At 40.6% G+C, this 25,080-nt stretch overlaps 2 protein-coding genes across 3 annotated transcripts; one reads left to right on the forward strand and one right to left on the reverse strand.

Moving 5' to 3' along the window:
• Window positions 1-221: 221 nt before the first annotated feature.
• Window positions 222-7,453, reverse strand: bcs1l (BCS1 ubiquinol-cytochrome c reductase complex chaperone). Its single transcript, XM_088931145.1, has 7 exons — window positions 6,428-7,453; window positions 5,841-5,980; window positions 4,785-4,979; window positions 3,667-3,730; window positions 2,493-2,662; window positions 1,377-1,494; window positions 222-1,121 (listed from the first exon to the last, which is right to left on the reverse strand). Exons 1-7 carry the CDS (start codon window positions 6,745-6,747, stop codon window positions 869-871), a joined length of 1,260 nt encoding a protein of 419 aa, XP_088787271.1. The 5' UTR covers window positions 6,748-7,453; the 3' UTR covers window positions 222-868.
• Window positions 7,353-23,845, forward strand: znf142 (zinc finger protein 142). Of its 2 annotated transcripts, XM_088931142.1 has the most exons (9): window positions 7,353-7,594; window positions 8,471-8,703; window positions 8,933-9,460; window positions 10,940-11,191; window positions 12,599-13,423; window positions 15,638-15,815; window positions 15,912-19,113; window positions 19,285-19,390; window positions 21,170-23,845. In XM_088931142.1, exons 2-9 carry the CDS (start codon window positions 8,517-8,519, stop codon window positions 21,673-21,675), a joined length of 5,784 nt encoding a protein of 1,927 aa, XP_088787268.1. In that variant the 5' UTR covers window positions 7,353-7,594; window positions 8,471-8,516; the 3' UTR covers window positions 21,676-23,845. The 2 variants fall into 2 exon arrangements, with proteins under 2 accessions (XP_088787268.1, XP_088787269.1); XM_088931143.1 differs by lacking the exons at window positions 7,353-7,594; window positions 8,471-8,703; window positions 8,933-9,460 and adding an exon at window positions 9,551-9,592.
• The last annotated feature ends 1,235 nt before the right edge of the window (window positions 23,846-25,080 follow it).

A 25,080-nucleotide genomic window follows, 5' to 3' on the forward strand; every position in this document is an offset into this window, starting at 1 on the left:
AATCTACCACCAGTTCCTTTGTCTTTGATATATATTGTATACAATATATATCAATATATTGTATACAATATATACATTGTATTTATATAAGGTTTACATTGTGTATCTGTATCATGAGTAAACTGGGAACAGATTAAATAATTGTATTGTGATAAACATTAAAGGGAACTAGGACAACAACCCCCTAAAGCTTTATTGGAACAAATAAGGAACTATTATACTTTTATCAAGTATCTTTGTATTTTTATTAAATAATGTTTAAAGAAAAATGTATAACTGAAACATCCAGTTTTATATTCACAGTTTGCTTTTGGCTGATAATTGAAAGGCGTTTCACAATTCAGACAACAACCATGTTTTCTTTTACCCAAAATGCACACAACCAAATTATGTGGAGCTTGACAGGGCTTATGTGTAAGTAAACAGGTAAAAGATGGGAAGAATGGTAATGGCAAAAATTATACATTTTACTGTGGTAAATGGATAAAAGACGAGTGTCACATTACGTTTCCTTGATATTAAGAAGCTCGGGTTGTGTCTTGTTGTTGGTATACATTGGGTGTCTGAAAGGAAACATAACCAGAGCCAGAGACATTGAATCCTATTCAGGAAACACAGCAGAATTTTAAGAATAATGTCAAAGGCTTTAACTAAGCTCTTTCTTATGTATGCCAGATGTCCCTCAAACTATAGATTCCACAACAGTTTCAGGTTACCAACAGTTCTTTTCATTCCCATTTATTTACTGGTCTGTCACAAAAAATATGTTGGCATCCAGATTAATCACTTTGTTAGAAACGTCCAAAGGGAAATTTGAGTTCATCCATCCAGTCAACACATGGTTCTTTGCCATTAACCCATTTTTGGTTCAATGAATAATGTCCTCCACATTGTCTATTGAGCCAGCAGGATCCAGTTTGTACATCATGAAATGTCCCTGTACCTGGGCAGCACTGAGACTTGCAGAGACAGCCAGTGTGCGCTCGGCAAACCGCTCACTTTCTCCCAAAGGCACATTGGGATAAAATCTCTGGAACATCTGGGTCAACTGCCACTGTGAGCAGTGCCCCACGTACTGCTTCAGGTCCACCCGGCCAGGTCGGATGAGAGCAGGGTCCAATCTGAGACAGGAAGCACCAAAACCAAAAAACTGAGACAAAGTCACAGTGGTCTGCAGTATGTAAACTCAGTACCTACTTGTTCAGGCACGCTGTCTATATTTCTCATGAGATGATGTTACCATACAACAGTATCCCTTTACTTACAACTCTAACCTAGGAGAAACACTGATGAGCAATTATAAAACTACGATCTTAATTTCACAAGTACAGTATTTAACCAGCCTGAAATTATTTTCCTTAACTGTGGGAGCTTACCTGTCAATGTAGTTGGTTGTCATGAAAACGATTCTGGCTTCAGTGGAAGCGACACCATCCAGCGCATTTAGGAGCCCACTGAAGGTCAGTCTTCCCATGCCTTGATAGGCAACGGGGTCTGTAGAGCAGAGAAACATACATGCCTCAAAACATTACCACCAATGCTCTGGCAACTTGCAGACTAGACACATTCTCAGTCTCTTATACAGCAGTCTCTTATTGCTTTTATACAGCAATAGGGTAACCGCTCCTAAGAATATTTCTTTTAAATAACTGCAGAAGGGTAAGTAAGATTAGATGGATAAAAGTGAATGAAAACAATTTTCTTTACTTGAATTCCACATTCAAGCACTGAACAGACTCAGGTTAATTTTGAGAAAAGCATTTTCCAGAACAGCTGCATTTTTCAAATTTGTAGAAATATTTGATTTTGCTTTTAAAATCTGCCAGGTTAAGTCTGTCTGTTCAGTTTTCATTAAGATACACTTTTGTATAGAGGCCAAAGATTGTCTGCCTTTAGCATCAGGATAGAGGAAGACCGACCAATTCTTATCCTGAAGGACTGGTGTCTCTGCAGGTTTTCAAGGTCTTGTTAAAACACAAGTACCAGAAGAAGCAAGCAGTGTGAAATTGAACCTCTGTGTAAGTTAGGGAATGGATTATTACAATATAAAATGGCATTAAACTATATCCTCTAAAAGGCTATTTTGTTCAAGTGCTGCAAGTGAAAATGGCATGAATGCACAGGTAGACACATTTCAATACCAAAGTCCATTTTCTGTATCTTTTCAGCAAAACTTGACTACCTTTCTTATTCTGCTGACTGACTTTACATAATTAAGAATGTTGGGCCCAAGCCAGCGTTTTATTTGAGGTCAGTGTTTAGACACTGGGCATGTTAACCACTATAACATATACCAATTTTGCAAGGTGCCCCATAAGGTACTCTCTAAAGCTCTTTGTACAGCAATTATAAAAGCTATAAGCAAGAGCAGTTCTTTATCAACTTCAGCTCTGACCAGCAATAGGACTGTTTCCATGTTTAATAAGTGATTTGCAATACATGTATATACTGTATACAGCACTAGACCTCCTCCCCCCATCTCTGTGTCATACTCTCTGAAGCCAGGTTGCGTCTGATGACTGTAGCATCCACGTCCTCCAGCAGGATGATGCTCTGCTGTGGGGCCACACTCAGAAGGTAGTTCAACCGGTCATCAGACAGGCTTTGGTCACTCAGGCTCAGCAAACAGATGCTGTGCTCCAGCTCTCCTGCCAGCGCTGTACTGTGATACACACCGGTACATGAAATGAAAACAACGTCCCTGCAGGGAAACAGCCACTGCGACTCCTGCTCCTTTCCCACCATACCTGCATTAAAACCTGATCGTTTTAATTACATAACTACAGTCTGAAATCAACAATTGTATTTTTAAGAGGCAGTGGCGACATCTCCTGTGCCCATCCTGGAGTGAATGAGACACTGAGACATGCTGTTGTGGTAGGAAAGGTAGCACCAACTGGACAAGCAGAACATCTTTCTGGCATTATCAGTCGAAGGAGTACACTTTTTGCTGTGTCCAACCCTACCCCTGACAGTTTTCTGTCGATGAACTGACGTGCTGCTGATGGGGAAACAACTGGTCACGTCAGAAAGTGGCATTACCCCATGCTCAGAGTTGCAACATCTGAGCAATGGAGCCCAGACTGTTCTCTGAGTGGACACCTTTATGGGTAATGCGTGCATCTTTGAAACATGCACCATAACTCATTATGGAGCCTTTCTTGCTTATGTTTTAATTTACTAAAATTGTTGGCCAAGGATGCAAAGTGGCAGTAGAAAATGCAGAAAAAATATAAAAACACAAAACTATATCTAAATAATACAAATACATACTGCAGGCCTTTAACACGTGTGCAAGTTCCACCGTATTTATATGTCTCTGAAGCTGCCAGGGGTCACCAGTTCTTATTTTTCCTCACTGCAGATGATCACAGAGCTGTCAGGTGTATCAAATTGACATTTTTGGTTTTAGTCAGTTTATATTCCACCTGAGACGTTTTTCTAGAGGAATGAATGAAGAGTCTGGAAACTTTGAGAACAATCCAGCATGACCTCATGTGTATATACAGTATAATCTATTAAACTCCTAGGAGTAATTAGCAACAGAATATATTGTATAACATTAGGAAACCTAGCACATCCATATGGCATTCGCTCTTTCCAAATAACCACAATTAATACAGAGTGAAAACTTTGAGACAAAGCAAGTGAATCAGGGCAACTCACATAAAACTGCTCTTGCCACATCCTGGAGGTCCATACAGTAGGTAGCCCCTTCTGTAAGGGATCCCTTAACAAGAAAACAAAATTATTGTGACCCATAATGGATTCACTAGATGAGAAAATTCTGACCCTGTTTAAAATCTGCTGAAATACAGTAGCTAACTATAGTCTATAGTCAGCACTATAATTCGGCACAAACAGGGTTGAGCTGCAAAGCTCATAAATATATTGCTTATTTAAAATTTGCATGTTCTGTCACACCTGCAGCAGAATAATGGAGATAAATCTCAATTAGTCTTTTTCTCATTTGTTCCTGAATTTCTTTGGATCGCAGCATGATGTCTAGCTTTTGAGGATCTTTTGGTCTACTTCACTTTGTCAGGCAGGTCCTATTTAAGTGATTTCTTGATTGAGAACAGGTGTGGCAGTAATCAGGTCTGGGTGTGACTAGAGAAATTGAAATCAGCTTTCCGAAGATGAGATAAACCACAGTTGATTTATGTTTTAATGGGGGGGGCAATCACTTTTTCACACAGGGCCATGTAGGTTTGGATTTTTTTTTCCCTTAATAATAAAAACCTTCATTTAAAAACTGCATTTTGTGTTTACTTGTGTTATCTTTGTCTAATATTTCAATTTGTTTGATGATCTGAAACATTTCAGTGTGACAAACATGCAAAAAAATAAGAAATCAGGAAGGGGGCAAACACTTTTTCACACCACTGTATGTCTACAAAAAAACAACCACTAAAGTCTGAGAAAGAAACACTTACAAAACAATGTAACTGCACTGCCCACAAAAACACACTTCAGACATTCTCCCAATATGCAGTAAGAATGATTACTGTAATGCAATGGGCATTTACTGAAAAAAGCCACAAAGCCAAGATACAGAAAATCAGGCTTAAAGATCTGAAATACTAGCAGTTCTCTAGTCACAAAGACTACTCAGCATTCCTTAAATAGTGCTAACGATACTACTTTCAAAGTAAAGTAACTTCAGTTAACCTAAAACTGGGGCTTACTGTTTCTTTGAAAGAAGTACACAGTTAATTGTACATTTACATTTTTATGTTTGCTCTTAACAATCAGGAAGCCCAATCAGGAAAGGGGGTCTGTACCTCTATCAGTGTACCACTTGGGATTGCCAATAAACTCCTTCACGTCATCCACAATCCTCTCAGCCACACCCCTCTCCAGAACCACAGAGCTCAAAGGTCGCCGACGCCGTGGAAACCCAAACGGACGCCACTCTGATCCCATGGCTGTGTACATCACCGTCCTCCCTTCCTGCTGCTTCAGAGCCAGCTCCCTTGCTGTCGCAGGAACATGGAAACAGATCAAGTTCCCTCTTCAATCTTAAATTTACACTTTAAGGCTTTGTTTAACTGTGACGCTGAACTAGCTCGGCGCCATAATAAGCTATGATTTTCTTCGAAATTTCTTTCACACAGATTTTTTTAGAAATATAGCACTACACTGTTTGCGGCAGCTGGTCAGGTTAAAATCTAGGTTATGAGGTTAAAAAGGCTCATACACAACATGTACAATCTCACAGATGTACTTAAGTAATTGTACGTCATGCTAAAATCCATTATACATTTTTCTTATATTAAAAAGTATCCTGTATTGCTGATAAATATAGGGCAAGATATTAACCGATCCGAAGTCTTACCCACGGATTCTGTAAAATGAATTTTATAAGTTATTGCATGTGTATTATCCAGGTTTAATCTCAGATTCTATCTCAGCTTTTTAAATCTCTTTAATCTCAGCCTATTAAAGGCTTTAAGAACAGCATTGCATTACTATACAGAATTGGAAAAAGGAATAAGGTTGTATAAGAATGGGTGGCACGGTGACACAGTGGTTAACATTGCTGCTTCGCTGTGCTCGAGTCCTGGGTTCAGCTCCTGGGGTGCAGTCTATGTTATGTTTACATGTTATCCCTTATTTTATCAGAGAAATGATTATTGCAGTACTGCATCTTAAAATAGAAAGTTAGCTCATAGGCATGGTACTGATAATACCAAGTTTCCGGGTTCAATCAAAGTCAAGGGGTACTGTGCCATCCTCTTGCTTAGCTACTGACAGTGCAACCACAGAGGACTGCACCACCAGGAGCGACCAGACTTCAGAGAGGCAAAGCACAAAAGGTGGAAGAATCAAAGTAGTACCTTCCTGGAGGATGCTGAAAAAAACCTCTCGGTCTCTCCCCAGGGCAGTGAATGTGACAGACTCCCAGGGTGTGCCAGTATGGAGGTCAATCATCTGCTTCTCTCTGGTCCTCTCCACTCGAATCCACTTCTTCTTATACCTGCAAAATATAAGAGGCATGCATATCACTCATTGATGAAAACAACTGTATCCACTGATTATATACGAGGAGTTGCACAACTTGGCAGTGCAAAATGGGAGAAACTACAGTGTCTAAAATTGAAGAGGTCATTTGGTGCATCTAGCAAATGTTTGTACAATGTATACACCCAGCTCAGAAATGCAAAACCCTACAAATAGGAGGCTCAGCTAAAAGCAAACAGTTGAAAAAAAAATACGACTGCATGGTCACGGCTCTGTGGACTTCAAAATATTTTAAGATCAAACAGGGTTAGTTTTGGAATTTGGAATTGTGTCCCTTCACCTTTCCGACTACTTCTTCTTGAATGCTTAAAATTACTGATCATAAATGGTAATCAATGATTTAATCGAGTTTCTACTAGCTGAGAGTCGAAAGGCAGTCCCACAGAACATCAGAGGGCCTCACCAGATGATGTGGTTGCCTGGGCTGGGGAGGAAGTCAAACTGTGTGCGGACACGGCCACTCTCATGCTGCATATAGGAGGTCTCCACGCTGAGGTGCTGAGTCTGCCGAGCATGCTTGGTGATCCAGCTCAGCAGCCACTGGTAGCTCTTGTCCTTGCTGGGAACCTCCAGGGTAATCATGTAGTGCCTGCGAAAGGCAATCATCCCTAGCTGTGCACCCTTCCTAGCTACAGCCAGAGCTGTGCCCACTCCCACCAACCCAAACCCAGCCCCAAAATAAGGGTTGTCCTTTAGGGCACCCAGGAACTCTGAAAAGGTCATGACCACGACTTTCCCAAGATTCCTGCACAATTAAACACTTAATACAGGACAGCCTGAAAGACACGTGTTTTTTTAAAAACCTATTTAATACTTAAATGATGAAAAAACACAACTCACAGGATTTTTTTTTGTAAATTGTCAGATGGTGTGCCGTCTGCTGTGTAATCTACAGCTCTTTGTTCAGTTACCCTGGTTTTACTTTGCTGTATTTTTCAAAAATCTGCGTAATTATCTTTCTCTATACTCCTCAATCAAGCAAACTCAATAACGAATATTTTGACATCTAAGAGAGTTAAAGAAGTAACAATGTATTTTACTGAACAGTCAGAATACAATTTATTTTTTTCTTCTTAAAAAACCGCTCGATTTACACGCAACCCCAGTCCCACCCAAATATACACTGATCTTCCCTAGAAGTTCCGTACGTTGCATATTGACACTTTCCTACAGCTTTGTCACCATCACCGAGTGAGCTACCGATTTACTTTCTTGAAGGAAAGTCAAAGGCAACAAATACTCTCTATAATATGATCACCAGCGACAAGTCACATGGCGACCTCCATTGTGCTTCCGTTGTTCTCCTTTCAACGTTCCCCGTCAAGGATATGCTTAGCAATAATAGTTCCTAACTCTTCAATAACACTACAGACCAGTTAAAACAACGATAACATGTAGCATATTCATTTTTTAAATGTGGCTTTTAAAAGAGGTTTGGTGAAAACGCATGTGTATTAAAAAAATATATTATCGAAATGATCCGGGACTGTGGAGTGGATCAGGGGTTTTGCGGGTTCCCTCCCCTACCTACTTAATAATATAAACAAAAATGGCGGTGTACAGCGTTGATGTGAGTAAAGACTGTTTCCTGCAGTTTTTAATATTGAAATTATTTATAGGGTAATGTTTTCTGTCGCAATGCTATTGTATAACAACTATATTTTTAACTTAATCAAAACAAGACAAATAAACATCCTTGCAAGATAGCCTTTCGCGGGGCACACAATTCTACTTCAAATAAAATAATCAGTAACTACGCATTTTCATGCTTTGCAAAAACTGTTGGAAAAGTAATTTAAAAACATTCCCGAATCAGTTAACAATGTTATTGTAATTACTTTGCGTAAGTAATAGGTTTTATCACGTAAAATATCGCTACAGCACAGTTATGAAATATGTTGTTTTGCGGAGTAGAATATTCTCAAAGCTCACTTGGGGGGTTGAGATTTTTTAAACTAGAAGGTATGAGCGATTTTCCTTTATAAGCGTGCTATTATAATTTTTGTACTGGAACTCAAATCTTTATTTTAAAATATTATATCCTATATATTTAAATATGCAGTAATAAAGTAATTTAGGGTTAGCGTATTAAGTTAATATTTTAAAATAATCTTTATCTAAGATATTTCCCATTGCATAACGTCATTCATTGGGAATATAATAAATTATCGTTAGTTTTTGTACAAGTAGATGAGAAAATAATGCATTTTTGGCGTGATACATCTAACGGTTTAATTTGAACTTCGTTGAAATACGATAAAGAAATTAGATTTTCATTTAATTTTTTTAAGGAAAGATGCTGTGTATCTAGCATACACGGGCCAAGTAGGCCAAGATTGAAATATGCAATGAGTTGTGAAAAGTAACGATTTAAAGCGCCGTGGGTGTTCTAAAAGTTGTTTAACCGTGCTTTCCTGGGACAAAATTATTATTATTTATGTTATAGGGGACTTAGAACTAAAGAAGTAGAGGCTTCAATATAACGCTGGAGGATGGAGAGTAGCAGAAGTCTGTTCCTGTGTGGCCAAGAAGAGGAGCACAATCCTCTTCAATGCCCACCCAAAGCATGTCTTCTAGAACCAGCAGGAACAGCACTGGGCAACAGCTCTGTACAGAATATCGACTGTGCCATTGACACTGCTCTGCTTCTGGAGAAAAGTGGAAGCACTACCACAACAGGTAAAGCAACCTTAAATTAATGACAAAATAGTGAACGCAGGTCAATCCGCTAAACACATTGTTTCACAGACTGCCCCGAATTCAATATTTTGTCATAATCTCATTTTATAATGTAACCTGTTTCTACAGAATGTGAATACTTTTAGGCAGAAGAGAAAATGGTTGGTGGGAGTTTGTTTTTAAGATTTGTCTGATCATTGCACTAAAATCTGCAATTCCCCCTCAACAGAGATAACAGAAGTGTCAGTGGAAACTGAAGGACTGTACCACTGTGAAAAATGCACCCAGAACTTCCCCGACAGCAACCTTTTCTCTTCTCACCCTTGCCTGGTACCCATCTGCTCTCGCATTGCCGAGCCTCTGACCACAGTGGAATGGGCAGAAACGACCCAATCAGAGACTTTCAAGTGCCCACAGTGTGGTGAGGCTTTCCCCCGGCCCAGTGCCCTGAAAAAACACTACAGAGCACACCGAGATGAGCCTAGTAAACCCGTCTCCTGCTCTGAGCCCGGGTGTGGGTTTGCCGCCCAGGACCGACAGCAGTACCAGAAGCACCTGCGCTCTGTGCACTCGCTGCAGCTCGTCCCCTGTGCCTTCCGTTCTTGCCGCCTGGCGTTCTGCACCCTGGAGGAAATGGAGGCTCATCGACGCGGCCACTTCCCCTTCCACTGCACACGCTGCGACTTTGTCACCACCAACGCCAAGCAGCTGGGGGAGCACTCTCGAGGACACAAGCCCTCCAATCCCGCTGTAGAAGGTGAGGCCATCTCCACCAGGCTTGTCCATTTCCAGTAGTGAGCCATCGTTCTTCTGTCCAAGGGGCTTCTACATCAGGTTGAGCAAACGTGGGCACTTGGCAAGTACAAAATGGACAACATTGTTAGAGAAGGTGAGGTTGCTCCCTTGGAACCTAGATGAATTCTGCTCAGACAGGAGTCCCAGCCTTTTGGCATGGAGGAATTCCCTTTGTTTGCAAAAGTGTCTCTAAAGGGAAAGGTGCCTGCAAGCAGCTTTGTTCAAATCCCATTGGGAAGCGGAGATGCACTTATTACAAGAACAAGTAATAGGTTTATTCCATGCTGAAAAGAGAAGAAGGAAAACACAACGTTTCGGCCGTGGAGCCTTCTTCAGGTGTGAGAAAGACAGGGCAGTAAGCTAAAGTAAGTCTTTCTCACACCTGAAGAAGGCTCCACGGCCGAAACATTGTGTTTTCTTTCTTCTTTTTTTCAGGATGGAATAAACCTATTACTTGTTCCTTTGCAGCCTAAGTAGAAAACATGTTTGCCCAGCAGGCTGCTGAATTTGATTTCTTTCTGGCAGCTTCTTGAGTTTTGCAGCCACCAGTTCATTGTTCGAGTTACTGAGGTCTCAACTGGAGATTCTGCTGCAAATTTAGTAATCGTCCAAAACTGAGCTTCGGACTCTAAAGCTATACACAATAGAGCTTTTAACCAGATTCGATAATAAGTAGACACTTGAAAACTGAACATTGTGAAGTTTCTTTTTGAAACGATCAAGTGCCCTTAAAGGTTAGGGTGGGAACACCACTTGGTTTTTACCACAAACACATTTGTTTTATTTCTTATTTCTGTCATTTAGGTTGGAAATTATAGTGTGTTCCAAGTCATTATCAAGTTCAAAAACAATACCTTTTGGCTGCTAAACACCAGAGGCGTGATTGACACCTGAAAGGCATTCTGCCCCCTTTACAAGTTACAGTATATACTGTATACCAGCACAACACCCCCCTGTCTTTACTCTATTGCCATTGTACTTTACTGCACATTTTGTATAAGCACAACATCATTTGGTTCTTCAAACGTATGTAATACCCTAAATAAAGTAACTTTCTGATTGTTTACATACCACAAATGAAGAGCTGGGAGGAGCTGGTAAATTAGTTCAGTTACACCAATAATGCAGGGACTGCACCAGCCTGCAAGGACTAGAATTTTATCACCATGGTCTAGGTTATCCTGTAATTCTGACCAGAAGTGTATATTTATGTGATGCTTAGAATTTATATGTGGGGAAACTTAGAAAAAAATAGAAAATATATCAAGGTTGTAAACTAATTAGAAAGTCACTATGTAATGTCTTTGTGAGACCTTTATTTAACTCGTATAATTCGAATACCGGGTCGTCCAGTAGTAGTTGACTTTTCACAGTTTCTTTCCTCCTAGCCGAGAGAGAGGATTCCATTTTGTAAAATGTGCGCGTGGTCTTTTTTGCTCAGAGGAGAAGTCTGACCACACGGAGGCCCTTCCAGTACAGGAGATGGAAGCGGATCCCAGTGAAGCAGGACAAGACGTACCAGAGAAAAGCACAAGATCCCTAGACAAGATCACCAGCTCGAATGAGGGAGAGGCGGAAAAGGAGGTTGAAGGAGAAGGCCAGCAGAGCCAGAACAAGGGTGCAGCAGAGAAAGAGAAGGAGCCAGGAGACATGACAGTCCCAACCACAGACTCTAAGGATCGGCATTTTAAAGGTAGCGTCACAGGGAATCTTTGCTGGGTACCTTGGCATCTGAGTCTCATACAGTTGGTCAGGACCTCTTCTCCATTTGGTCATTTTCCAAAAAAAGTAAACAGGAGCACCAGCTACATTTCAGACTCTTTTAATTGGAAAAAAATTGCACATTCTCCAGCCATTGTCCCTAAAAACACATAATAATGTGATAACTTTTTTTACCGCTTGCTTTTCCAGATAATTTATTATATAACTACTCAGTCTGGATTTGGGTTTTGTGTTTTTCAAGTCTTGTTTCACAGCTACAGTCCTTGGTACCTCAGTGAGTAAGTGTAGACAAATTAGTCAAACCCACCGAACTTCTAACCATTTGTTTTTTTAAAACACACAGGCTACACAGCCTCATACAGCAATTTAGCACTAATTGGAGGATAGAACATGCAGTGCTCTATCCTAAATAAAGAAAATATTCAGTCCATCTAGCCTTTCTGATCCAAACATGTCAGGTTCTGGAGGAACAATTTTGAGGAGTGGATAGGACTCTGGATTTATACAGGAAGGTTGCTATTCCAGGTGTTCAGGGCTCTTGTATCCTTGAGCAAGGAACGTCACAGATTATTCAGGTAAAATATTGGGATGTGAGTCACTTTGAATAAAAGCCAAAATATCTCATCCTGCTGTTTTTGAAAGATGCCACGATGTCGGTTTTGGCTACATGACTGTTTAGGACGTTCAGGGCTCCCACAAAAGCTTTCCAAAAACTCTTCTTTCCTCATAAAACTAAACTTTAGTTTATTACTCCATGGATTATATAAGATTATATTAATCTGACCCATTGATAGTTTGTAAATAAAACTACAAGGCATTTACTGCATTCTGTGTCTGTTTATACAAGCAGGGTGGGGACTTCTCAAACAACTGCTTCAATAAATGTTTTATCCTATTTTGTAGTACTATATAAAAACAATTGTCTTAAATTCTTACATGGCGGCATGTGTGTCACAGTGGCTAACATTGCTGCCATGGCTGGGGCCCTGGGTTTAATTCTAGACCTGGAGTACTATCTGCGGGGAGTTTGTATGCTCTCCCCTTGTTTATGTTGGTTATCTCCCACAGTCCAAAGACATACCGGTAGCTTAATTGGCTTCAGGGAAAATTGGCTTTGGTGTGAGTGTGTCTTTCTGTTCCCTGCGATGGACTGGTATCCCACATCCAGGCTGAACCCCTCCTTGCACTTCTGGAGGAAATGGAGGCACACTGACGCAACCACATCCCCTTCCACTGCACACACTGAGATAGTCAAGACAGGCTCCTGCTCCCCTGCAAACCTGAGTTGGATGAAGTGGTTAAAAAATGAATGGATGGAAATTCTCACATATGTTCATTATTAGATCTGAGTTCTATCCTGATGTTTTTTCCATCATAGGGCACATAGCCAAAGGAATGGAACACCTGTATCGCACCCACATTTGCCCAGAATGCCGCCGCTGTTTCAAGAAGCGCACCCACCTGCTGGAGCACCTCCACTTGCACTTCCCTGACCCCAGCTTGCAGTGCCCCAACTGCCAGCACTACTTTACCAGCAAGAGCAAGTTGCGCATCCACATGCAGCGGGAGGCTGGCGAGAAACTCCACCGCTGCCACCTGTGTGTGTACAGCGCAGTCGAGCGCAATTCCCTTCGCCGGCACCTTGCCAGCGTCCACGGTGAGGAGGTAGAGGATAACTTCTACTCAGATGTTTACCCCTGTCCCACCTGTGGAAAGACATTTCGACTGAGCCAAGCCTTGAAGGCCCACATGAAGTCTCACCACACGTCATCTGAAGTGCAGGCCCTGGTCTGCTTCAAGGAGGGCTGCCTTTTCAAGTCTGTGGATAAAAAGGAGTTCCAGAGGCATGCGAAGGACACCCACGGGGTTAAGGCTGTGGAGTGTCGACACCACGCCTGCAGTGCCTTTTTTGGCACAAAGGAAGACATGGAGGCCCACTGTCGTACACACCTGGCTTTCCACTGTCCACAGTGTGACTTCTCCTGCTCCAACAAGAGCAACTTTCAACGCCACAAGCGCCAAGGCCACCCCGGCACTGAAGAGCTTCGCTGCAACTTCTGCCCTTTCACCTCCTTCAACCCCGTGGAGTTTGGCGAGCATGTAAGCCGGCTGCATGCCAACGAGAAGATCCACCACTGCTCCCAGTGCAGCTTTGTCACTGCTCACAAGCGCGTGCTGGGTCGACACATGCTGCTGCACACTGGTGAGCACCTTCTAAAAAATATTTCACTATTTCACTGCTCTGAAGGTTTTCAGTCATGCTGTATCTTGGGCATTTATTGTTTCTCTCCAAGTTATAGGCCCTCACAAAATGTTTCTATGACCTTTCCAACTAATTGTTTGTACCTAGACGTATTTAGGGTTGCCGTAGCAGAGAGGTTCAGAATATTCTAATATTCACTGCAAATCTAACAAGTTTGCATAGTGTTAATTTTTTTCAGCCTTTTCACTTTGGAGTAGATTGTGAAAATTCTAAATATGCGGTCTGGTTTGAAAATATCATGATTGCATGCTCAGATGACAAGAAAATGTGGAAAGCTTACAGCGGGTGCCAGGCACGATAATTCAGCTTGATCAAGATACATATGTAGGAAATAGTATCGTTTTCTGGAATTATGTAGTATTTTACTAATTCTGCCCCTCCCCCACCATAGATTTATTTTAATTTGATTACGTGTTATATAGTTGTGTGCAAAACTGTAAGCACCCTGATCAAATTGTATATTTTGGTGAATCTCTAAGTGAAAAGATGTTCACAAAACATACATGTGCAGTGCAAACTTAAATATGACATCTTTCTGCAAATTTTAATTCACAATTAGTATTTACAGTTCTGTGGATATTCAAAATATCTCCAAAAAGTTTGCACAAGTTTGGGCACCCTGTCAGCCAGTTCTTACTAAACCTTCCATTGGCAAAAATCACAGCTTCCAAACATTTCTTGTAGCCTGCTAAGAGTCTTTCTATTCTTGGTTCTGGGGTTTTGCCTTGCAGAACTCTTCTAGTTTTGAAATAGAAGTGATCCTCTTGCAAGCCCTACACGCTTGAGTCTAGGGACTGTGAGGCCTTTGCAAACCCTAATTCTTTTGTTCCAGTAAATACATCATGGTTGATTTTGAGGTACTGCGTGTTTTGGACCATTGTCTTGCTGAAATATCCAACCTCTTTTGAACTTCAGTTTTTTCTCTGACTTTGGGACATTAGCTTCTATGGTTTGATAAGTTATTTGAATCCATTCTTACTTTCATCTGCGCAGTATTTCCTGTGCCACTGGCTGCCACACTACCCCAAAGATAAATTAAATCCACCATCTAACAGTTGGCAAGGTGTTCTTTTCTTCAAATGCTTCACCTGTTTTCCTCCAAATGTGTCTTCTGTGGTTGCAGCCAAAAAGTTAACTTTTCGTTTCAAACAAGTTCATCATTCCACAGCAGGTGCTGTGTTTCAAGCTTATCAAGGTTTTGTTTTGCATATATAAGATGTTGACTTTTGTGATGAGGTAATAGGAAAGGTTTCCTTCTGGCTCTTTCATACAGATCATTTTTGTCTAAGCAACATTGTACTGTGGACTTGTGAACAATTACTCTAGTGTCAGCTCAACCTTTCTGCAGGTCCTTTGCAGTGATCTATGAGTTCTGGTGTGTAGATTTCACCAGTGTTTGAGCAATGCTGAGATTATTCTGGGGGTTCCAGATCTTGCCTTGACTTGGTTCCCCTTTAACTTCAATTTCTTAGTGATGTTTCTGAAAAATTGCAAACCTGGAAGCATTTAGATACCTTTTTTATAGCCTTTCCCTGGTTTCTAAGAGTGAACTGTCTTTATTTTCAAATCCCCAGACAGCTGCTTCGAGGAACCCATGGTTGTAGAAAATAGGCAGAACAACAATCACAATCTGAGAGGTTACAAATGACAGAGTATTTCAGTCTTCACCTGGCTTAATTTAATGTCCAATGAATCAATCAAGTTTTGGGACATTTGGAAAACACAAAAAGTAGTAATGAATCAAGTGGAAGGGCATCTAAACATTTGAACATTTTGCCACGTTCACTTTTTTGTTTTTTCAGTTGGTTAAAATCAGAAAATAAATCATAATTGTGTAGTATCATTTGCAGAAATATGTTGGGTTTAACTTTGCACCATGTAGAGGTTGTTCTGTTCTCCTAGAGATTCATTTAAACACAATTTAACCAGGGGTACCTGAACATTTGCACACAGCAGTATGTCTGTTGTAAGTATGAGTATCTTTACTTTATCTTGTTTTTTTTTTACTTTTTCATTCAGTGGTAATTTTGATGTTGTGGTTATTTTTTTTGATGATTTAATTTTTGGACCATTTTTAAGGAAACCATTTAATATGTATTTATATTACTAAGTATTTATATTTCCTTCTCTCTCATTTCATACATACTTTTCCAGGTGAGAAGCCCCACAAGTGCAAACTGTGTGATTTCAGGTGCCGGGATGAAACCTATCTCTCGAAGCACATGCTAACACACTCGGATGATAAGAATTATATGTGCTCAGAATGTGGCTATGTCACCAAGTGGAAGCACTACCTAAATGTGCACATGCGGAAGCATGCAGGTGACCTGAGGTATGCTTTTTGCTGTATATTTTTAGATCATGTTTCTGATGACAGGATTGCACTGATTTTATCACTGATGATTGTACCTCTTTTTCTGTCCCCAAGGTATCAATGTAACCAGTGCTCATACCGCTGCCACCGGGCAGATCAACTAAGTAGTCATAAGCTCCGACACCAGGAAAAGTCCCTTATCTGTGAAGTGTGTGCTTTTGCCTGTAAGCGCAAATATGAGCTTCGCAAGCACATGCGAATCAAACACTCCCAAGAAGGCGACTACCAGTTACCTCTCTTCCAGTGCAAGTACTGCAGCTATCACACACACTACCGTCAGGCTCTTTTTAACCATGAGAACTGTAAGCACACGCGGCACCGTGAGTTTCGTTGTGCCCTATGCTCCTACTGCACTTTCAGCAGCACCAGTCTGTTTTTACATAAGAGAAAGGTTCATGGTTATGTGCCAGGAGATAAAGAGTGGCTAGAGAACTATGCTCAGAGAGAGAAGGAAAATAACACAGCAGATGTTCAACAGAATGGCTGTGAAAAGCAAACTATCTCTCCTGATCCTGTCTTAAATGAGCGTAATATTGTGACTCCAGAAGTACCTGCTAGCATTGAGAGAGATTCCAACCATCAGATGGGGAGTTCTGGACTTCCAGCAATGCAGGGTATTTCAGATGATGGTTGTGTCTTTGAAAACACTAGCAAAACTCCTTCAGAGAGTCTAAATCAATGCAGTCAAGCAACTCCAACAATAACCGGTTCAGAACAACTGTGCTTGGAAGGGTATATGCATGCAAGCCAAGAAAAGTCACCTAATGTTACCCAAAATGATTGTCAGGAAGTGTCCATCACAGATATCTGTGAGAACCAAAGAGTTATTGTTGATGAAGAGGAGTGCTGTACATTGGTTTTGACTCATATATCAAGTATTGAAAATGTGACCTCAGAGAAGACCCTTGTTGATCCCAAATTGTCATCTATTGAAGGGATTAGAGCACCACTATGTAACAGACTAAATGAAGCAGAAGAAGATATGGTGTTGGCAGATTGTGAGGATCAAAGTGATACTGAAGAGAGTGATGTGCCACCAAAAGAATTAACAGGGCTGAGAGAAAGTGGTGACAGACTGGAGCAAGGCAGGACAACTGTGGATGGTACAATACAGGAGATTTTGAATGGCCAAATTTCAGAAAGAAAAGAGAAAGGTGGGTTGTTGTCAGAACCCAAAGACAGGGAGAAGTTGGAGGTTTCTCAGTCAGAGTCTGTTTTGAAGGCTTTGAGAAAGCAGGACAAGGATCAGGCAGAAGCATTAGTCTTAGAGGGCAGAGTACAGATGCTGGTTGTTCAGACTAAAGCATCTGTATTCCGGTGTGACAGATGCTCATATGTTACATGCAAACAGACATCCCTGAACCAGCACTGTCGTTCATCCTGTCGATCAAGAAAGGCTGTGCTCAAGTGTAGGGACTGTGGTGTGGTTTTCAAGCAACAGCGTGGCCTCAATACACACAGACTTAGGAAGTGTCCAGTCATCCTTAAAAGGAACAGCCGGTTTCTTCACCCACGTCGCACTGGACAGTTGGTAGCTAAAAAATCAGAAGAGGGCAATTTAGCAAAGGGTCAAGGTGGACAACCAAGACCAGCAGAGAAAGAGCAACTTGAAAGAAGTCCAGACAGTACTCCCAACAATATGAAAGCCAGTCATGATGTTGAGATGCATTCTGAACACACCAGGGCAAAGGAGATACCCAGTTGCCTATCTCAAGACCGTGTGGTTTCTGTTGGTACCCAAGGCAACACAAACATGCTAGATGGACCAGGCATTGAAGACAGCAGCAAAGCACTCCCTTCAGAGGGTGAAAGTATATCTGTGAGTACTGAAAAACAAGATTCTGCACTAACATTTTTAAGCCTACCTCAGGAGATAGAAGTTTCAAAGGGCTATCAACAAGAAGGTGGAAAATACAAGTGTAAAAACTGCTCTTTTACTTGTTGCCGACTTTCAACCATAAAGCGCCACTGTACAGCATGCTTAAACCGCAAGTCTGCAACCAAGGTACTCTGTAGCCCAAGACAACAGAAGAAACTTAGGAATTTAGCTGAGGTTGAAGAAGATAAAGCTGGTAGTAATGCAGATGATTATGAAGGAGAGGAGGAAGAAGAAATTGAAAAGGATTTTAGGAGAACAAAGATTGGCCATCGCTTCTCCTGCTCCTCCTGTCCATTTGTGTGCCATCAGAAGAGAGCACTGGAAAGCCACTGTAAACGTGGCTGCCTGAAGCCAAATGAGATCCAGTGCCAGCTTTGTTCATTTGTGGCCAAATCAAAAGAAGCTCTTGACCGGCACAGATTAATTCATGGTAAAAAAACCCTTTCATCTGCCATAGAGGGCAAGCGGCCACGTCTCCAATGCAAGTTCTGTGCGTTTACCTGTAAGCAGATTCGCTGCCTGAATCAGCATGTGGCCCTGAAGCACGAGGGTGTGAAGCCTTACAGATGCCGTTTCTGTGACTTCAGCACAACACGCCGCTACCGTCTGGAAGCCCATGAATCCCTCCACACGGGAGTGGGCCGCCTTTCCTGCGAGCTATGCAGCCAGACTTTCGGTACCAAGTCAAAGCTACGGCTGCACCGGCAGCGCGTCCACGAGAAGCAGCCCACTCACTTCTGTTCGCTCTGCGACTACAGTGGTTACAGCCTGAACGACGTGAGCCGCCACAACCTGAGCTGCCACACGGGGGAGCTGAGTCACGCCTGCCTGCACTGCACGGCACGTTTCAGCTCAGAGACCGCGCTGAAACAGCACTGTCACAGGCAGCACCAAGACCCCACCAACTTGGCGTGCCCTCAGTGCGACTTCACCTGCCACAGCCAAGCCACCCTCAAGAGCCACCTACTTCGGAAGCATCCCCAGCTTGAGTGCCCCACTTGCCAGGTGATGTTTGAGACCCGAGAGGGTCTCGAGGAGCACCGCAAGACTCACTTCACACAACGATGCCCGCTGTGCCCCTTCGCTGCTCGAGAGCGCCAACTCTTGGTTCAGCATCTGCTAGATGAGCATGAGGAAGGTCCCCCTGAAGAGAAGCCCTTGAAGTGCGCTGCCTGTGGCTTCTCCTGTCGCCACCAACTGGTCTTCGAGCAGCATGTTCGGTCTCATGGTGGCACCCGGATCTACAAGTGCACTGACTGCCAGTACTCCACACGGAACCGTCAGAAAATCACCTGGCATATCCGCATCCACACTGGAGAGAAGCCATACCACTGCGAGCAGTGCAGCTACGCCTGTGCTGACCCGTCTCGCCTAAAGGTATGATCCATGTTGTTGTGCATCAGCTTTCAGTGAAGTACAAAAATAATTCCTATTAATGACAAATCAGTAATTTTCTGAAATTGCCAGATTTAGTAAGTAATAGGCCGAGTCTTTTTGTTCACCGTGATCTCCAGTGTTTTAGCTTTGTGACGGTTTGCTGTGTTTCAGTATCACATGAGAACTCATCAGGAGGAGCGGAAGTATCTTTGTCCAGAGTGTGGATACAAATGCAAGTGGGTGAACCAGCTGAAATACCACATGACAAAGCACACAGGTATGATTTTATACAATAACAGACGAGGGCTATAATATGCAAGAAATTGTGTATGGCCAATAAAGTGATCTTATCTTATCACCACCAAGGTAATGGTGGTGGTGATTTTCTCCCTCTGCTTGAAATTCCAAGGGAAGCATACAAATTTTAAATATTATCTCATATCTGCATAAATCTTTAATCAGAATTAAATGTTACATTTTAGTATTTATACAGATTTAAATTATATTTAATTATAAAGTATTAATAATGCTTATCGTTTGTTTTTAATAATGCTTTGAACCTGTTTTAGATAAGTTTGAAGTAAATCATATGGGTGTCCAGCATTATTGTACTGTATTTGTGCAGGAATATACTTTGAATTCTAAAGTTTTCTTTAGTAATACAACTTCTGACATTATATATTTAAAATCACCTTTGTGTGATATTGCATTTAGTGGATGTGGATTTTTAAAATTGTTTTCTTAGTTACTGAGGTTTATACCATACTATACTGTGTAATATTTGTTGTATGGCTAGTTTTAAAGATTTGAAATGTTGTAGTACCATAAACTATTGAAATACTAGGCACAACCATTATATAAACCTATTTGTCGTGTTTTCACATTTTTTATGTTTATTGTACAACAACATACTGTATTTCCTTTTAAAATGCATTTAGCAGTCATTGTATATTCACTAATTCTATTTAGCAAAACATCCTCATTGCCCTCTGTGGGATGTGTTTTAGTATTATTAATCATATAACCATATAACGTGATTTGTAAGTATTGTACACTACGTAAATCTCTAGTCTGTGGAAAAGAATGTTGTCAGACGATCTTGTTCTACAGCTGGCAAAAATAAATGTACAGACATATGTGTAACAATGATAAATGAAAATTAAACGAGCTGTGGGATTAATGAACAGCATCTCATGTAAATTCTGCTTGATGAATGATAAGATTAATGATCTCTTATGTTAGAACATCTGATGATAAACAAAAACGTTTTTTTTAATTAGATTAATTTGTGAGTTTTTAACTGGGAAACAGAACTGGCAAGCAAAGGGACTTTGTGTGATATAAAAACAGAAGTTCTTTTCTACAACTATCACTGTAGCTCTTGGAAACATTTGCCTGTTGCATAGAAATAAAAGAATGTCCATTTTGTGAAGAAGTTTAAATTGTTCCACATCTCTTTAACAATCACATGATTACAAAACGCTTATTGCTGTGTTCAAACATATCCTTTTGAGATCAGACAAATTGCACTACGCTCAGTTTCACTGAGACCAGTGGTCACTATTGTCGCTCTAAAACATGGGAGAAGGAGTTCAAAGGAATTGTGCTCGGATGTTGTCTATTTTTTTTCTTACCATTTTCGTGCAAAGACACACCCCTGTCAAACTAGATCTGTGTCAGGGTGTGCGGACCAAAATTGCTCAAAAACATTTGTGAACCTTTTGGAATTTGAGCAATTACCGCAGGAATACAGATAATTCCAAAGGGTTCACAAACTTTTTCTCACCACAGTGTGCAGGCTTAGACAAGGTGCACATTAAATCATGGCTGAGCACCACACAAGCCAAACAGATTTTCTGAGTGAGATGCACCTGGCCTGCAGGCCGGATGTTTGAAACCCCTGATCTAGGGTAACCGTGTCAGCTAAATAAATTGATTATGCGATGTGGTAGGGTGTCCCCTAAGAGACGAAGAGGAATGGTATGTGCACAAACTTCACATTCAGATATAAATGTGACTCTTTTTCCTCTTCTTTTCTGTTCTCCGATCCCTACAGGTGCCAAGCCGTACGTCTGCGAGGAGTGCGATTACCGCACAAACCGCGCTGATGCCTTGCGCATACACCGGGAGACTCGCCACCGCGAGGTGCGTTCTTTTATTTGCGAAAAGTGTGGCAAAGGCTTCAAGACCCGCTTCCTGCTGAAGACCCATCAGAAGAAGCACAGCGAGGAGCGGCCTTACGTGTGCCGCGTGTGTCAGCGCGCCTTCCGCTGGCCAGCGGGCCTCCGCCACCACTACCTCACCCACACCAAGCAGCACCCATTCCACTGCCTGCACTGCTCCTACCGAGCCAAGCAGAAATTCCAGGTGGTCAAGCACCTCCAGCGCCACCACCCTGAGCAGCCCCTGGAGCAGAGTATCGGCAAGGACCCCGGGCCCCACACTGTGCCCCTGCAGCAAGCCCGTCTGGGGGTGCTGGAGGAACATTCGGGAGCAGCCAGGCAGGAGTCTGAGGAGGTACAGCAGGAGCCGGGAGAGGGAGAGGGAGAGATGGGCCAGTAGATACTTCTGTCCGACACCGTAAGGTCTCCAGTCTGACATGGCATGCAGCAGAACATGGAATTCTTGCACCACATAAAATGGTTTCCTTAACACGTAATTTATTGACTAACAAGGAAACCTGAGAAAAGTTTCTTAAGAAGGTTTGTGGATTGAAAAGAAAGACAAATGTCTGTGAGAAACATTACCCAGTCAGAAATATCAAGATTATACTGATTAATATCAAATATTGATTACTTATGATCACAAATTTGTTGCTTATTTTCCTTTGGTTAGAATGTTTTTTTTCACTGTATAGCTGCACAGTCTCTTGGTCCTGCACATAAATATATGAGACAGTCCATCTGCAAAAAAACTGGTTTTTCTGCATAAAATTTACAGTGTCCCATTTCTCCAGGATGATTGTGGATAGGTGAGACATAAACAAGCCTGTAATTTGATAGGAAATTTATACCAAAGCAAACATGAGCTTAGTTTGCAAAGCAGCAGAGTTGCAACCAACCGCATTAATGGGTTTTTACTGAATGTGAAAGTAAATTAAATAGACTGACAATTATTAAACAACGTATTTTTTGTACTTTGTGTTGTATTTGAAAAATAAAATGAATGGATTGTTATATTGCCCATACAGACAGTGTGCGATGAACAAAAATCTGGTTTGACTTTCGCATTATTGAATTCACAAGTATGTGCCTACATGGGACATAATACTCATGCTAATCTTGTTGATTTTTCTGTTTTGTTCAGTATAGTGTATTACAATTAAATTAGTGTATTAAAATAAGGTCAACAGAAAAATAAGTTATCTTGTTCTAGCTAAGATTCATTGTTTGGTGTGGTACAAGGAAGGCAAACAGTAGCATTGAATCTTGTCACTTGAAGCAGTGTTGATTGGAATATGGTTGATCAGAGTTCCACAGTACTCTTTAAATCATCATGATGCCTGAACTGAGGATTAAAGTTACAACCCTTTCTTAAAGGGAATATGTACAACATAAAGTACAAAGTACATCAGATACATTATATTCTAAGAGATATTTGTTACATTACTTTCCCAGAACTATATATTCATACAGTAAATTATTAGTGAAAAGTTTAATTCACTTTGTTCCTGAATCTGTTAACAAAACATGAAAATTGCAGCTTTGCCCCTTCGTTATTTGTAATACATTGTTTAGTTAAATTATTTGCAGGTGTACGTGTGACTATAGCAATGTTACTGCTCCTGTGACTGTGAGCAAAAAAAACATTCAACTAATCATGGCTGCACCATAATGCCACATGGAAAGGAAGAGGCCTTTGGTATGCTGAGAGTAGGAAAGACACTTTAGATAAGACTCTGGTCAACAATATCATGTCTGCAGTCTTGATACTTTTCAGATACAGATACTTTCAGATGTGTTCAACTCGCAACCAAGAGTAGCCATGCATCACCATCCCTGCACAATCTGCTCAGTATACACTGAGTGAGGCATCTTCAGTATTGATATTGTCCCGTATCCCAGATTGCCACAGAGACACCCGAACACCACCGTGGCCAGATCAGATCCTGTACAGTAACACAGTAGCTCCAGAACGAAGGCAGCAGAGTCTTGTGTACCAGACTTGAATCCAGTAGAACACCCGTGGGATGCACTTGTTAACTCTGTGCATCATTGGAATTTACCACCATGTGCTCTTGCTGAGTGAAATATAATTTCCTAAAGAGAAGTGTTCTTGTAACGCTGATACCACATTTTAGATATCAAATTGCATAATGGGTTTGAACATTGTTTCATTAGTGCCCCCTCAGTGTATAGCTCAATATAGTAATATTAAACTTTACTGCCTCTCTGTGTAAGTGCTCTAATTACTGTGCATGTTACTGAATAATCCAAAACCTGAATGTTGAGTTAAAAAGTGAAAATTATTAGTTTTCTGAGGGTCAGTCATGGGGTTCTACAAATAAACCTGGAATCTTAAGTTTACATTACCAAAAGAATCCAATATGTACAGTTTTGTTAACCACTTCACAACCCTTTCTATCATGTAATTGTCATAACTATAAATTATTTAATACAAAAATAAATGTTGTCTAATATCTGCTGTACTGTATATAACCACCACTCTGCTATAATGTAAAACAAGAGTGCAATGTTTATTAAAATACAGTGGTTGTTTTGTTTTTTGTGCTACATTCACTGGCCTTCTTAATCATCTTTGTACATAACCCTTTTGTTTTGCAGTATTCTTGTTCTTTCCTTGTAATTTCCAGTTTTGTCCAAAATAATGTCTTGTATTTCTTGGAGTTATGAAATGTAAATGACTGTAGACTGTCACCAGTTCCAAAGTGCTCTAATTTTATTACATTGATGTAGAACATTGATGATGTAGAATATAAAATGAAGAGTCCAATTCATAAGTGCTAGCAGCTGGACTATACCTTCTTTTATACTCTTTGGATCTGAATAGTAATGTATATCGCATTACCTTCTGCTTAGTGAGATCTAATCACTGCTTCAGACAACCTAAGAGTTACATCTTGTCATTCAAACTGCTGCTCATTTCACAGCTCCTTTTCTGTCAGCCGTAATGCAAAAAACTATTTCCCCTGAAATTCTCATTTATTTGCAGGTGGACATGGCATATGTAAGTATACATTTACAGGCAAACAAAATTAAAGTTACCTTTCTAAAACAACTGCTGTAAAAAAAGAAATATAGATCACTTTTTAAAATACAATAAGCAATAATTTATATTCAACAAAGCAAATAAAAGTATAAAAATATATTAATACCAACAGCAGCAAAAACTACATTTTGTTACAAAACAACCTATACAGTAAGAAAACCTTTGTTGTTTTTTTTGCACGAAAAAATACTTTGAATAAAAACAATTGTGTATTAAGGCAGGTTGCAGTTGCCAGTTTTATTTAATTATACTAATCCTGCTAATTCTGACACATTTTGCAAGAAAAGGATTTGGTTTTGATATGATTGTACATGTTTTCTATCTATATGCAGTGTGTATATTAACTGATATATGCAGACTGAATGTTATAAGAGGGATTTATTACTTCACAATTGCAGCCTATGTGTACGTAGTACTATGGAGAAGCTTAACTCAGGGGTTGTTGGTATCTGCAACTTGCATTTCATGGGTTTGGTGAGTTTATGAGGTAATACAATGCAAATGGCAGATTAACTAGAATACTAGGGTTTACAATAGGTTATATAAATGTTAGTTAAATTCAAAGAATGATGGATTATTTTGAATTTAAGCTATTTAATGTGAGCTATTTAATTCAAACTATAATCTGTTTTATTCAGCCTTCTTTTGTTCTAATAGTTATGTATTTTGCACTAATATAATACAGCTTCTGATTTTATTGTTCTGCAGTCACTACTAAAAAGGAAAGCAGTATGCATG

This window comes from Atractosteus spatula, chromosome 13 (genome assembly GCF_055471065.1).
Source record: "Atractosteus spatula isolate fAtrSpa1 chromosome 13, fAtrSpa1.hap1, whole genome shotgun sequence".
NCBI lineage: Eukaryota > Metazoa > Chordata > Actinopteri > Semionotiformes > Lepisosteidae > Atractosteus > Atractosteus spatula.

Coding starts and splice junctions, on each gene's coding strand:
- bcs1l (XM_088931145.1), bottom strand. CDS start 6,747: ATGACCTTTTCAGAGTTCCTGGGTGCCCTAAAGGACAACCCTTATTTT. Junction 2,663..3,666: donor TGTGGCAAGAGCAGTTTTAT/GTGAGTTGCCCT, acceptor TGTGTATCACAG/TACAGCGCTGGCAGGAGAGC. Junction 1,122..1,376: donor ACAACCAACTACATTGACAG/GTAAGCTCCCAC, acceptor TTCCTGTCTCAG/ATTGGACCCTGCTCTCATCC.
- znf142 (XM_088931142.1), top strand. CDS start 8,517: ATGGAGAGTAGCAGAAGTCTGTTCCTGTGTGGCCAAGAAGAGGAGCAC. Junction 15,816..15,911: donor AAGCATGCAGGTGACCTGAG/GTATGCTTTTTG, acceptor TCTGTCCCCAAG/GTATCAATGTAACCAGTGCT. Junction 19,114..19,284: donor CTGACCCGTCTCGCCTAAAG/GTATGATCCATG, acceptor GCTGTGTTTCAG/TATCACATGAGAACTCATCA.